Source organism: Sciurus carolinensis, chromosome 13 (genome assembly GCF_902686445.1).
Source record: "Sciurus carolinensis chromosome 13, mSciCar1.2, whole genome shotgun sequence".
NCBI lineage: Eukaryota > Metazoa > Chordata > Mammalia > Rodentia > Sciuridae > Sciurus > Sciurus carolinensis.
In genome coordinates, this window is record NC_062225.1 from 25,727,190 (window position 1) to 25,741,945 (window position 14,756).

The 14,756-nt window shown below is 40.7% G+C and overlaps 1 protein-coding gene across 1 annotated transcript; it reads left to right on the forward strand.

The window, feature by feature from the left end:
• The first annotated feature begins 1,397 nt into the window (after window positions 1-1,397).
• On the forward strand, window positions 1,398-8,407 carry LOC124962967 (uncharacterized protein C2orf78-like). Its single transcript, XM_047522247.1, has 3 exons — window positions 1,398-1,494; window positions 4,920-5,681; window positions 6,489-8,407. The coding sequence occupies exons 1-3, from the start codon at window positions 1,398-1,400 to the stop codon at window positions 8,405-8,407; spliced, it is 2,778 nt and encodes a 925-aa protein (XP_047378203.1).
• The last annotated feature ends 6,349 nt before the right edge of the window (window positions 8,408-14,756 follow it).

Genomic DNA, 14,756 nt, shown 5'->3' on the forward strand with positions numbered 1-14,756 from the left:
TTCACACTCACTTTCCCTATATTCTACTAATGTTCTCTTCTAACTATTCTCCTGGCCTTCCCCCAAACATGGCTGACAAAGAATGTGAGAGGCCCAGGATTCTATAGTGGCTGTTTGCAAGGGGAGGAAGATTCAGTGATTGCCACACTGGATTCACTTACATAAGAGGAGATAAAGAATCGTCAGTGCCTCTCACTTATGAAAGAGCCCAAAGGCAGGATGTCTATGTGATCCAAGGAGCCATCCATGGCATATGATGGTGAAAGAAGTACAACCCAAGTCCAGAACAGGGACATTTTACAGTGAGCCTCTCTTGCACCTCTCCAGTGTTTGATTCTAATATTCAGAGTGCATTTCTGAAAGAATCAAGTCACAGAAAACAAGACCTCTGCTTCTGGAAGTCAAAAGAAAGTAATATCCATGCATGTAAGAATGCAAAATCAAGGCTTGTCCATGAAACAATGTCTACAATGAAGAGGGGTGGGAGGAGAAGAGCAGAAGAGAGTTACACGTCCAATCTGGCCCAGCACACCCCATCCCAAGGAAAGTAGGATTCAAGAAAACCTAAAGAAATTCGTGGATGCCCTCATTCCCTACAGGGTGCACTCAAAGAACTTCACCCTACTCTTAGGTTATGAAAAAACTCTTTAGGGCTGAGGTTGTGGCTCAGTGGTAGTGTGCTCACCTGGCACATGTGAGGCACTGTGTTTGATCCTCAGACCACATAAAATGGTATTGAGTGCATAACATAAACGTATTGAGTGCATGTACAAAAAAAGAGAATCTTTTTAAACCTTTACTTTCATCCTTGGAAGCAACAGTAAGTTCAGATCAACTTCTATGGCTACAGAAAAACTAGAATTGCTCAAACCAGATGTCTCTTTCATCCATTCCCAGGGACATTAACTGTATATGTAATACATAATTATGTGCACATTATTACCCTTTATAATGTGAAATAAATAACAAGTAAATAATTTTTTATGAACAATAATAAGGAACACTGAGATGATCTCCCTAACACAGGCACCTGGAAAGTGGCCCTATCTTGTTTCTCTGGCAGGATTTCACTTCCCCAGAGCTTGGCCATTTAGGTTCAATTATAAGTCTCCTGTAACCTTCTCCACCCAATCAAGTCTCTTGTCAGTGTCTTCACCCAATCCCACCTTCTGGTTGGGAATCTGACCTCCCTATTGGCTACCTCATACCTTTAAACTGCCTTTTTGGTGACATCATTCTCCCACCAAACCTACTGCCACCTGATAGAATCTTAGGGATTCTATGGAGTTGTAAACAAATTTGGATCATCGCAAGTGACCAGTGACCAGTAACCAGTCATCAGTGACCAGTAGCCAGTGGCCAGTGGCCAGTGACCAGTGAACTCCATACTGGGAAACATGCATTCTCTAGCCTCAGTCACCCAGACATCCTCTGGGGTGGTCTCCTCATCCTTTGTATCTGCAATTGATGTCACCTCTTCTCTGACAATGTCAGGTAAGGAAAGAAACTTTTTAAAGTTTTTCATTAGACATTTTGCTGCCTCAGTGTACTAGTGGAGTCCAATTATCTTAGAGTAATAGGGAAAAGAATGGAAGAAGAAATCTGGAGACCTAATTTGAGTTTTCACTTTGACATATACTAGGTATGGGAGGGATGATCATTTACTCTCTCACAAAATCTGTTTCCTCATCTGAACTAGGAGGATAACAGACAACCTGTGCACTGGTCCCTTTCTTTTCTAATATTGAGTCTTAAGGGGCATATTTATAGAGAATGAAATTTGATTTGGGAAGTGCCATTGTTTCAACAGAAAAAAAGATAGAGAGATGGAGAAGAAAACTTGCATTGTGTACCAAGACTATCATCTGGAACAGTGTCCCTCCACCAATATTTCCACTTCAGTATTTCAAATTTAGTGCTATTCAAAAAGGGACATTCACATATTTGGGTTTTTTCTGTTTAAACTGTGTGAAGGAGAACTAGGGATATGGGAGCAAGAAGACAGGACTGTAAGGAGACAGCTATTCCAGGATAAGGAAATGGGACTGTTGAAGCACACGGCAACAGGAACTTGGTGGGGGAGAAAATATCAAAATAAGGGAGAAGAAAATGTGAGAATAAAAAGAGATGAAGAGCATGGAGATGTTCTCAGTTAATAAGTAGTTGGCTGAAATAGAATATACAAGAGAAAAAAAGATTTAAATCGATGCAGAGAACATAGAGTGAAATCTTCCCAACACTTGGACATTTGAGGGTGGTTGAGAGAATGTCTTAATTAACTGACAAGTAAGGAAACTTAGGGTAGAATTAGGGTATCACTGCGGAAAGCAGTTTCTCAGAAAAGTCACATTTGGTCCTTTGGAGTTTTTCTATGGCCTCTTTGAACACAGATGAGCTAGACAGTTTGAACATGAATATTTTAAAAGTATGTTTTAAAAATGATTCTTCCTCTAAACATGCTAATGAAAGTGGATGGAGACAGACCTGGGGAAACAGCAGTTTTCCATGTCTTTTTACTCTGCTTTTTAAACTACATGAATTTTTAAAAAAATGATGTGTCCTAAACTGTATCAAGCACGCATTCCTGTGTGAGACAGGTAGTTTTCAAGCAGAAGCTGTTTTCCATCTTTACAATAACTTTATTTCTTCATGAGAATATATACAAATACTCATTAACATGTTTTAAACCTAAGAACCAAAAGAAAGACCTATGTAAGAATAAAATTCAAGTTCCATATCTCTAATTCCACATTTATCTAAAATAACTTTTGATTTTTCTACATTTCAAAAAATTGTTTTTGAGTGGGGGTGGAGCTCAGTGGTAAAGTGAATGCTTAGCATGTGGGAAGCCCTGAGTTTGATTTCCTGTTTAGTAAACATCACAGAAATTTATTTTACTTGTATGATTATATTCTGGTGGTGATGTTTTTTTTCAGACTTTATGAACAACATTTTCCTGTTAAAGATAATTATAAACTAGATTGTGATGATAAATATAACTTTAATGATAACTTACTGTACTTTTCCGCTTTTTTATAACAAATGTTTGTCAGAAAATGTTTTATATTAATTTAAATGTCTACATAGTGGGATTACTATCTTTCACATGGTGTGGGTAATATTTAGAAGAAGATGAACAACCACAGAGATGAAATTACTTTACATTTCTTGTTTCATTCCCTACTATGTAAAAAATTTCCTTCCTACCCACCTTCCTTCCTTCCTTCCTTCTTTCCTTCCTTTCTTCCATCCTTTTTCTTTCCCAGTGCTGGGGACTGAACACAGGGTCTCATACATGCTAGGCAAGCAAGCTATCACATGCTATATCCCCAGCACATCTTGTTTCTTCTCTGAGACAAGATCTTGCTAAATTGTCCAGGCTGACTTGGAATTTCGGGCTCCAGCAATCCCAATGCCTCAGCATCCAGAGTGCTGGGACCACAGGTCCAACCCACCATGACTAGACTCATAGTGGTATTTTGCTTCAGTTTGTGCATATGGTGGGGAAAAAGGGGGTTGGTTTAGGTTTCATTTGTTTTGCAGTACCAGGGATTGAACCTAGGGGCACATATCCATTGAGCTACATCCTGAACCCTTTTTAAATTTTATTTTGATGAGTATCTCTAAATTGTCAAGGCTGTCCTCTAACTTGTGATCATCCTGTCCCTGCCTATTGAGAATCTCAGATTGCAGGTGTGTGCCACTGCAACTGGATTAAAAACATTTTTCTTGAAATATTTATATACATACATTGTGGCTACCTAAACATTTACATTAACATCAATTAGTTGCATATTACACAATTTTTGTTGATATAGTTTCTCTGTCTATAGGTACTGGTTAGAAATTCATTCAAAATCACCTTCAATTTTGCACAGTGTTTTGATTAACAGTATTCACTGAAATAAAGGACAAACACTCATTTTCATTATACTGTATGTATGATAATGGGACTTTATTGGTTAGTAAATTTACTATGCTTTGATGCTTGCTAAATATCCAAGTTTTCATTAGTATCCAGGTATTCTTTGTAGTTCTGTGCTGTTTTTCACTTTTGCCTTTCTATCTTTCCAGAACTTACTACCTCTTAGTCTATATAAATCTAATATAATATGTCACTTTTTTCATGGATGAATTATGACTTCTTTTATAATTGTAAACCCCTTACTTGAGTAACCTGAAGCTTAAAAAGTTCAAATAAATTTTTCTAACAAGAAGCATTTCTTGAAAAACTTACTCTCAAGTAGTTATGTTGATGTTGGATGAAAAGTCAGTCTTGAATATTGTAAACAATGGCCCTGTAAATTACCATCTGGATGGTACAAGTGAACACCAGAAAATGGCATGCAAACTGCACAAACAAAATAAGACACTGAAGAAAACAGTAGTGATATAGTACTGTTTTCTCTGAATAGAGAAAAACAAAAATGTGTTTCTCCTCATTTCTGGTATTCGTATACAGCACAGAGTCCTGGCAAGGGAGTAAGTTTCCACAAACTGGTGTTGATAATGAACAAGTCAATAATACTTCCCTGACCCTTGGTTTACTCACTTGCAAACTGATGTTAGACATTCTCTAATTTGTAAATGCTTCTGTTGAAAGGCATTTTCATGGGCCAAAATTAGTAGACGCTCAAGGGAAAGCTAGGTCAGGGAAAAGGAGGTGTGCAGGGAACAATGTGTGGTTCAGACCACTTGGGTCTTCAGTACCCAATTGGAGAGAAACAGCAGTTCATCAGCAGAGTACCAAACTGCTCCAACACTTGCAGCCATGCTAAATGGTTTGATTTGGGGAATCTCAATGATTATTGGTATTAGAGGCTTCCTGACTGCCACAACAATAAGATAATACTGTTTCTCAAGTATCATAACAATCTGTCATTCTCATCAATATTTACATTACCCTCTTATTCCTACAGAACATTTCCAGAATTCTTCTATATTTGGAACTGCAAATTCTCTGCCTCTCTCTCTTCCTGTGGTGAGCAATGCAGCTTCCGTAACAGGAAGTGCATGTAACTTCTCCAGAGTCTCTGCTCCAGCTGTCAGTTCAGCATGGCTATTGCCTTCAAACTCAGGCACCGCCTTCCAGCCACTCATGGGCAGTGCCTACCTTTATCAACATTCTAGCACAGCCATGTTGTCTACGGCTACTAGCCAGCACCAGGTACCCAGAGAACCTGCCTCATATTCAAGTATTTTTGAGTGGGATAATACAGGAGATGCTGAAAAGAAGTCATCTTCACTGGGGGACTATACTTTGACTGTCATTGATCAGGACACAGCAGCTCCTTCCATGTCTATGACAGCCCAATATGATACACCTTCAGATGCCAATGTCATAGTCCCTGAGTATCCATCGTTGTCAGCCAGTTTTGTCCAGGGTACAGCACCTCAGATTCCAAATCAGGCACATACCCTGTCACTTCCCTACCAAGAAGGAAGTCAGGTCTACTACTATGATCAAAACACACTGGGGCCTCTGCTCTCTGGAGATCTTGGCCCCCGCCCGCAATCCTATGGCTCTGTGGCATATGCAGGAAGTAGGGCTGCTGCCCCTCAACCGTTAATGGTGATGGTGCTGAAGGAGGTTCAGCCCACATATGTCCTACCATCAGTCTCTACCCCTGGCATCTACTACTCTGTGTCCACTCAACCTATCACAGAAACAAATTTTCAAGGTGAGTACAAACAGTAGCATGGGGAAGGAATAAGATAAGCATTCAAAAGGAGGGTCAAATAGGCAGCTGGGAGCTGTGGGTCTACAGATCCATAGAAGTTAAGTCCTGAGACTTTAACCCCTATTCTTATTCAGCAGTTTGCATTTTCAGACTCTGCAAGAAGATGCAGGACACTCTAATGGTAATTCACAATGCATTTAAAAGACCTTCATGAGCACACGGGAGGTGATTAATATTCAGTGCCTTGGTAGACCAGTCCCACTACACCAACACATTATGAGTCTATTTCCCTGATTTTGCTTTGCTCTCTAATGAAGATACTTCAAAACTAATCATGGTTTGACAGTTTAATTTTCCTTCCTTAATTCTAGGATTTAAACATTCTATTCAGAGATCCTGTGCAAAGCAGGTTTCTCAAAATCTGTCCATTAACAAATATGTTATGAGGAAGAGATCCACCCTCTCCTAGTACATGGTATTAAGTGTCCATATATTCTTGGGAGATGGAGAGAATACAGAGGTTGTAACATGAGAATGACAGGTTGCAGAAAACATTTTTTGTGGGTAGGAGGTAGGTGTGCTACCAATCAGCCATGCTGCCATGATAATGTTGCCAGTGCAAATCTAGGATTTCAAGTGATCACCTGTAACTGAGGGGGTCAGCATTCAGCTCGTAACAGAGACCTGTCCATGGGCCTTTGGAAGACCTACTAGAAATGCCTTCTCCACAGTTGGCAAGTTCCCTGACTATTGTGTTGCTGTGTAGGGGGAGCATCCTACTTACCATCATCCTTGATTCCTTTGCAGTGATGGAAACTTCCCTCGGGATGGAGGTTTCTGTGGGATTGCAACCTCCATGTCAGACATTTTGTCTGCCGCAACCTCCAGAATTCCCCAACTCCTGCAGTAGCAGAAGTATCCAAAATCTCCAAATCCTTGAGAGTAACCCACCAACTGAACATGGGGACATTTCGGTAATAACTCGAGACCAGAGTTCTACTAATTTCGTGGCATTGCCTCCAACTCAAAGAGAGGAAGAAACAGGCAGTAACAGTTTGGATGAGGATAAAGCCATGCTTTCAAACCCTCTGGATGCCTATCTGTTTGCAGTAGAAAACCAGGATCCTCCACTACTCCCTTTAGAAATCTCTGATAGCCACGAGCTCCTGGCCTCCATTGGTCCTCTGGACCAAGAGGAGATGCCTCATTCTGAAAATATCAATCTGGGAAAGAGTAGCCTGAGTCTTGAGGACCAAGGCACACTTGAAAATGGGATTGAATGTAGCAGTGATTTTGCAGACCTCACTGCACTGGTGGGAGATATTCACCTTCCTGAAATTTTCCATTTCTTCAAAGACCTTGACCAACCTGGAAGTCCTCAAATCATAAAAGCCAATGACACCAGAGACATCATGGTGAATCAGGAGGAGGTAAACTCGAGTGGCACAAAGGGTCCTACTGACACAGTTAGGAAGAACAAACATAAAGCCTTGGAGCCTCCTGATGGGACTCCTAAGGCCAAAATGCAGCCAAAGCACCCACAGTACCCATTAGAGGGAGAAGTTGCTTGCAGTGATGCAAACAATCACAGGGCCCCTGTGAACACAGCTAAGCATTCTAATAGCAAAACTCAAGAGGCTGCAACCAGCAGGAATAGCAAAGCTAAGGGTCATAGGCAGGAAAAACCCAAAAGGAGCAGAGAAAACAGCTTCAAGAAAGCAGAAGACAGTAAGCAGGCAGGCAACAAGGTCAAGACAGAAGAGAAGCCAATGGTTCCTAAGGTAAAGCGCAAGAGAAATCCACCTGAGCTTAGCCAGGAGACCTTTAAAAAGCCTCGAAGTTATCTAGGCATGCACATGCTGGAGTCCGTGCAGGTTTTTCATGCACTGGGGAAGAAGAATGATAAGAACCCTGGGCTCTCTTCCTCCCGGGCCCTGGGAAACTCAAGCAGTAACAAAGATCCCCGTACTTGCCCAGCTAGGAAACCCTGGCTGCAGGTTAAAGGTCCTGAGAAAACTCAAGTCAGAGCCCAGAAACCAGATATCATTGCTGACAAAGAGTGTCCATTTCCATCCCAGCATGAGCTTCCCCCTCCTGGGAAGGTTAAATTGGTGCCTTTGCCTTTTCTGTCCCCAGAGAAACCTCAACCTCGACCTGTGTATCACAGGCCACAGTCTCTGGCCTCACGTAGACCCACTGTGGCTTACCCTGCCCAGCCTGCTTCTACCAGCTCAGCTCAACCCAGGGCAGTCAACCAATCCCGACCAGCTCCTGCCAACACATCTTTCATGCGTCCTGCCAAGCCAGCTCAGCCAGCTGTATCCCACTCAATCCATTCAAGCTTCACCACTTCTACCCAGCCTAGTGTCCCTCAGTCTGCTGCCTCTAGGCCTGCAGCCTACACATCATCATCTTGCACTTCTGTCCAGCGGGGCCCTGTTTCCACCCTTGTGAACAAGCTCCAGTCCCAACCGCCCAAGCCTCAAAACCGATATCTGCTCCAAGACTTTGCCTTACAACCAATTCCATGGAGGAAACCCAATGTTCCTGAGCCAGTAATGTCAACTCCCATCACGGAAGAGCAGAGGCCAGAGCGGGAAGCCTTGAAGAAGAAGGCTCAACAAGAGCGTGAGAATGCTGCCAAATATCCTTTGGGGAGAGTGCAGTTTTTCATTGAGAGGGAAAGAGAGATGGAAATTGCTCACTACTATGGATATACAATATAAGAGCTGCTAAGACTGATGGTGCCACGTGGCTGCCAGTTAGTTTCCACATGTATATAGATAGATACAAATTTATTTATTCTCATATGTTTTCAAATTTAATAAAATTAGCTTAAGAAATTTAAGAGGTCTTTTGGTACCACTTGGGTATCAGTTAGTGATCCACATATAATACAGAGATAGATAGATATAAATTCATTCATTCTGATATAGTCTCAAAATAGAATAAAACTGAATAAAGCAATGTAGTAGAAAATATTAATAGACAAGTAATGAGACTTTTTGTACTATTTGAATACAAAACAGTTTTCCACATTTATATATATCTATAGGTACAAATTCATTGATTGGTACATTTTTAAATCTTAATAAAATTGAATAAAGAAATGTAATAGAATTGTTTAGTAGATAAGCAATAAAGAGGTTCTGGTACCACTGGAGCATCATATACTTTTCCACATAGAGGTAGATATATGTAGGTTAGGGTTAGGGTTAGGGATAGGATTATTCATTCTGACATACTTTTCAAAGTTAATAAAATTGAATAAAGAATTAACAGATAAGTAATAAAGAGAAATTTTGAGTTTTGAATTGCTGTGAAGTGTGGTTTTCTTGGAAGAGGTGGGGATTAAAGTCTGCATGTGAAGAAAGGACCTGAACATGGGACAGGATAACAGGGGAAAAAGATAGGAATTGAGGAAAGAGGAAGGAATATGACCTAGCACTAGGAAAGCAAAAGGATTTATACCAAGATTCAGGAAATGAAGTCACAAAGTTTGAGGTTAGGGTTAAAAGCATAAAATCTGAAACAAGTGGAAAATGGCAGAAGATGGGTTCAGGTTGACCAGGAGAAATGAAAAAATCAAACAAAAACCCTCATGGAGAATGATCTAGGTATTATGACCTATCAGAAAGGCATTTTTAGTAAATTAGATTCAGGGCACAAGTCTAGCATATTTGGGTCACCTAAGATCATGACTGGGGTGGTAAATACAAAACATGGGGTATCTACCAGGGCTGTGGCAAGGGTTCATAGTTATCCTGAGTGCAGCTGACAATGTGGGACCTAGGCAAGTGAACTGAAGCAGTATGAGGCCCACCAAGAACATGGCCTGGAATAAATCATCATTTACTCAACATGCACCAGGGCAGAAGAGATGCACTACTTCAATAAACCTTCAAACACACAAGGCCAGTATCACTGTGCCACTTTACTAAAGATCTACTGCTGTATGATCACAAATTTTGTGCAGAAAGAAGGCGTCAATCTGAGGCCTATGGCCTCAAGTCCTCCGTGATCGCAAGTGCCGTCTGGCAGCCAGCCTGGCTTTCAGAGCACAGCATCCAGACATTACCGGTAGCCGAGACCGCACTTCAAAACAAGGATAAATAACTAAACTGAGGGACCTGTCAGTACTCGTCCACTGATTCCTGCACGTGCCGCCATCAGAGACCACTGCCATCAACCGATGCTCACGAGAAATAACAGTTCTTGGGGTCCATCTCCACCCTGTGCGAGCAGACAGTGCGCGTGCGCAGGGGATAGCCAGTCAACAGCTGCAGGACCCAGAAGCCCAAAGCTGTGCAGGCTCTTCCGGAGGCCGGAGGCCAGAGGCCAGAGTCCTCGTGCACAGCTGCCCTGGGAGAGGGTGACCGACAGTGGGTGAGAATAGGAAAGGAATGGAGCAGCGCAAGAAGATGACGCAAGCAGCGGATCATAACTATGCAAAGATTACTAATGTATATTTGAAAATTTTTGCTGTAGATATAATTCACATAAAGTAGAATTCATCATTGAAAAGTGTCCGATTCTGTGGCACTTAGTAATTTCTCGAGGTTGTGCAACCATCGCCACCATCTAATTCATAACATTTTCATAATCCCCCCAAAAAACCCTTCTATGTGTGAGAGGTCACTCCCATTCCTTCTTCGCTCTGCCACCAGGCAACCATTAACCTTTGGTTTTATCTTTTTGGGACAGTTCATATGAAAGAAATCACACAATATATGACCTTCTATAGTTGGCTTCTTTGAATTAGAAGACAGTTTTCAAGGATTATGCAAGTTGTAAAGTGTTGAGTTCCTTCATCCCTTTTTCAGATTGCCTATGATTATATTGCATTGATATCCCCATTTGTTTATATGAATATATCAGCAGTTTAACTTCAAACCATGTACAACCACAGGGAAGTGAAGTTGTATTCCATGTACATAATATGTCAAAATACATTCTATAATCATGTATAACAAAAAGAACATAAATTATTTTTTATTTTTAAAAATCAGAAATACAAAAAATTACAGCATGTGCTATAAGCCAATTTATAAAATAAATGTGTAAATGAAAGATAAAATGATAAAATCCCTCACCTGAAGCATACCAAATAACCCTAAAATTTTGTCATTTAACTCTTTTTGCAAATCTCAACCTTGAGATTATAAGTTTTTACCAAAAAAAGTTTTGCATTATTAGAAAATAATTTATATAACTCATAGCTAACTCATTGGAAACAAAGAAATAAATTTTACTAAAATTAAACTTATTCCTAGTTTATACAAATAGTCACCACTTTTAACAAACATACATATTAAAGATCTTTCCAAACATCCATAAGAAACTTTTTTGCAAACTTGTCACTTTTCTTGCTGACATGAGAGACCAGTCTTAAGTAGCTATAGCTGATGCTCCAAGCCACAGGTTAATCTCAAAGTAATAGTTTTTTTCTTTTTTCTTTTTTTCACGGTAATTTATTCATTTATTTTTTAAATTTTTAAAATATTTTTATTTTTTTTCCAAGTATATTTACTCTTTATTGCATTCCTCCATTTGATTAAATAATATAACATTCTTCAATTTCTATATAGTTTTGGGCAGAACACAAAGATATTATCTTTATTGAAAAGGAGACATAAGTTAAGGGTGTGCTGCTTCTCAGGAAGAGGTCAAATGGCAAACAGATTGGGGATCCAGGACACAAGCCACCAGAGATCACAGAATTTCACAATATAATCCACTGTTCTAAAAACCACAAAATGACCCAGCGAGGAAGATCCCAAATAAAAGTATCTGGAGAGCAAGATTTGAAGATGATCTGCCTTCCACCATAGGAACAGATGACAGAGCCTCACTCAAGTGCCACTATGGCAACAGACTGTCTGGTCGTGGCCTCTGACCACCTTTCCTGCTGTTTTGAGCAGCAGTGAGGGAAGGGGCAGCTCAGTATGTCTCATCACCATATGTGATAACCTAATTAAATTCCTTCCATCTCAGTGGTAAGAAAGTCACCTCAAAAGGACTCAAGGTGTTCTCCTTCCCTTTGAAAGATTTGCAGGGTGAGGGAATGGATCAGTATGGGTGTTCAAGGGCTGAGGGAGAGGGTAAGGACAGGGCTCATGTCTCTGGATAATAGTGTTTATTTGCATGATAGATAGTACAGATAATTTAAAATAAAGAAAGGAAAAATTCTAAGGAATTAGGTGAAGGAAAAGAGAAAAGTGGTGATAATAATAACCCATTAATATTATCCCAAGGAATGGTCCCATTTGGATTTGGACAATAATTAGTGCTGAGAGGTTTGTAAATTTATTTTAATGATTCTTTTCAGAATGTTCAGGGTGTACATTTTTCCATACATATCTTTCATAAGATTTTAACAATGCAATGTTATGGTTTTACTGTAGCCTTCTTCTGAAGGGACAACTTCACCAGGTAATTCCAACTACAAGTGAAAAAGAACATCATTTGAATCCAATAATAATGTACAAGCTTAAAAGACTCCAAAGCATTTGAGACATTTGCCTATATTAGAACAAGTTCATCCCATCTTTTTCTTTCCTAGTATTTACTTTTCAAATTCTCTCATTTTAATATTCCCAATGGGTTCACAGCAAACATTTTACCAGTGTGAACAATTTCTCTTTAGTATACATCCCTTTTCTGCTTTCAGAGCACCCCCAGTCCTTAGAAATGTTCTATATAGGCTGTTATAGCATTGCATTGCAAGCACTGAAAGCCTGCATCTCTAAGACAAATGTTTCCAGGAGCTAGCTGCAGAGAGGGAGGTGTTTTTTTATCACTCTAAAGAGTCTCTAGGAGGCAACAGTTAATCTCCTTCCAAGTAAATCCTCTCCAGAAGCTGCCCACAGATCCCTTCTCCAAGAAGGTGAAATTCCTGAGTGCCCAAGAAAATTGTTATGCTCACTAGAGAACCCCTCAAAAAAACTTATATAAACCCAATCCCTATCTTTGTTCAGTGGCTTATTTTGCACCAGGAAAGTAGGTCCATTAGAACTATGACTCCATTCCTGAATAAGGCTTTTGGCTGATTCTTGAAGTTTGCATCTGCCATTCTCCTAAATGCTGTCTAAAAATGAGGACAGGTGGTCAGAAGTCACCACCAGTTTTTGCCACAGTGGCACTTGACTGTGGCTCTCTTATCTGTCCCCATGGTGGAAGGCAGATCATGTCCAAATCTTGCTCTCTGGACACTTTTATTTGGGGTCTTCATCAATGGCTCATTTTGTGATTATATTGTGAAATTCTGTGATCCACGGTGGTTTCTGTCCTGGATCCCCAATCTGTTGCCACCTGGCTTCTTCCTGAGAAGCAGCGCATATTGTATTAACTTAGTCTCTTGTTCAATAACGTCTTTGTGAAGGATCGAAGATGGTGAACTAGATGGAGGCTCCATTCCTTGTCGCTCCGTAACTCTGGTTTCAAGCAGAGGATATCTGTTTCTTGGTGAGACAGTTTTTGCTACTTATTGATCCCTTGCTGTTTACCCCATTTGTCTGCTGTGATCACCTGCAGTCTGCCAGCATATGGACGCCTTTTTGGAGTGCAGATTGCTCATTGTCAGGCACCTATCATTCGCCATTTGCCTGCCTCTCTCCTGTCCATCGCCTGCCTTACAACTATCCATCTCCCAATGCACGAGGTTGACCTGCCGATCATCCACAACAGTCAGAAACTGATCATCGACCTCCAGTGGAGCACCAGCTGACTGCTGTTGCCTGGAAGTTCACTGTTGCAGTACCTGCAGGTTTGATTACATGTGGCTGCCGCCATTTTGAGACAACAGCCAGGCCCCATAGGACCCCTGACCAGACTAATTGAGCCCCGTATCCAGGATTCCTCAGATCGACCGATTACTCCCTGCCTCTGGGTCCCTCACATTGACTGACTGCTCCATGCCACCAGGACCACCAGACCAACTGACTGCGCCCTATGACAAGGACCCCAGACTGACTGATTGTACCCGGCCTCCAGGATCACACAACCACACCAAACACACCCAAACTCCAGGACCCCTGCCTCAACAACTGCATCCCGACTGCAGGACCTCCAGCTGACCATGTCCACACCCTGAGCTGCAGCTCCCCATTAGCCAACACATTTTGAAGCCAGAGCAGCCATCTTGGATAATCCTGGAAGCCGTAGCACCGATCTTTAGGTGGGGCAAATCCCATCCTGAGACGCCTGCTGGAGGCTTGAAGCTCAATGTCAGGAACCACTCATGCATCAGGCTGCTGAAGACTGAGAGGTTTCATTACTATATGACTGTTATACTGCAGATTTTCTTTTTTCTCCTTATTGAAAACATTTAAGTTTTTATTTACTTTTCTTGCCTTCTTTTCCTTTTGTTTACCTGTTCCTTCAGAGTCTCTTTCTCCCTTTTTTGCATGCTAACACCTGATTTCTTTTGATTACATTCTCACACTTTCTATTATCTAGAACTTCTGTATATTCTTTTCTTATCTCATTAACAGCGACATTCTACATCCCTCTGCATCCTCTTTGTCCTCCACTAGAAACTGCAGACCTTATTACAAATCTGTTTGTTTTACTGAAGATAATATTTGAACTCATTCTGTTAATTATGACAATTTTGTTATTGTCCTCATAGGGGCTATTTGGTCTAGGATTGCATAGAGTCTGATTTAGGCACTGCTAGTATGGATCTCCCCTTAAAAAAAAGGTTTTGGAAACCTATAGGACCACTATAAGCCTAGAGGGGGAAATCTGCAATACCCCAGATCTGCACTACTAGAGGGGAAGATACATGAACAACATGAAAAAACAAGGGAAGAAAATGATCCAAACAAATCTAGATTCTATATTAATAGATATCAATGACAGTATGTTAGAAGAAATGTCAGGAAAGGACTTCAGATTATACATGATTAAGATGATTCACGAAGCAAAGGATGAGATAAGAGAGCAAATGCAGGCAATGAATGATAATACCAATAAGCTGATAGAGCAACTTGTAGGGACCAAAAGATCATTTCAACAAAGAGATAGAGATTCTCAGAAAATAAAAAACAGAAATCCTTGAAATGAAGGAAACAT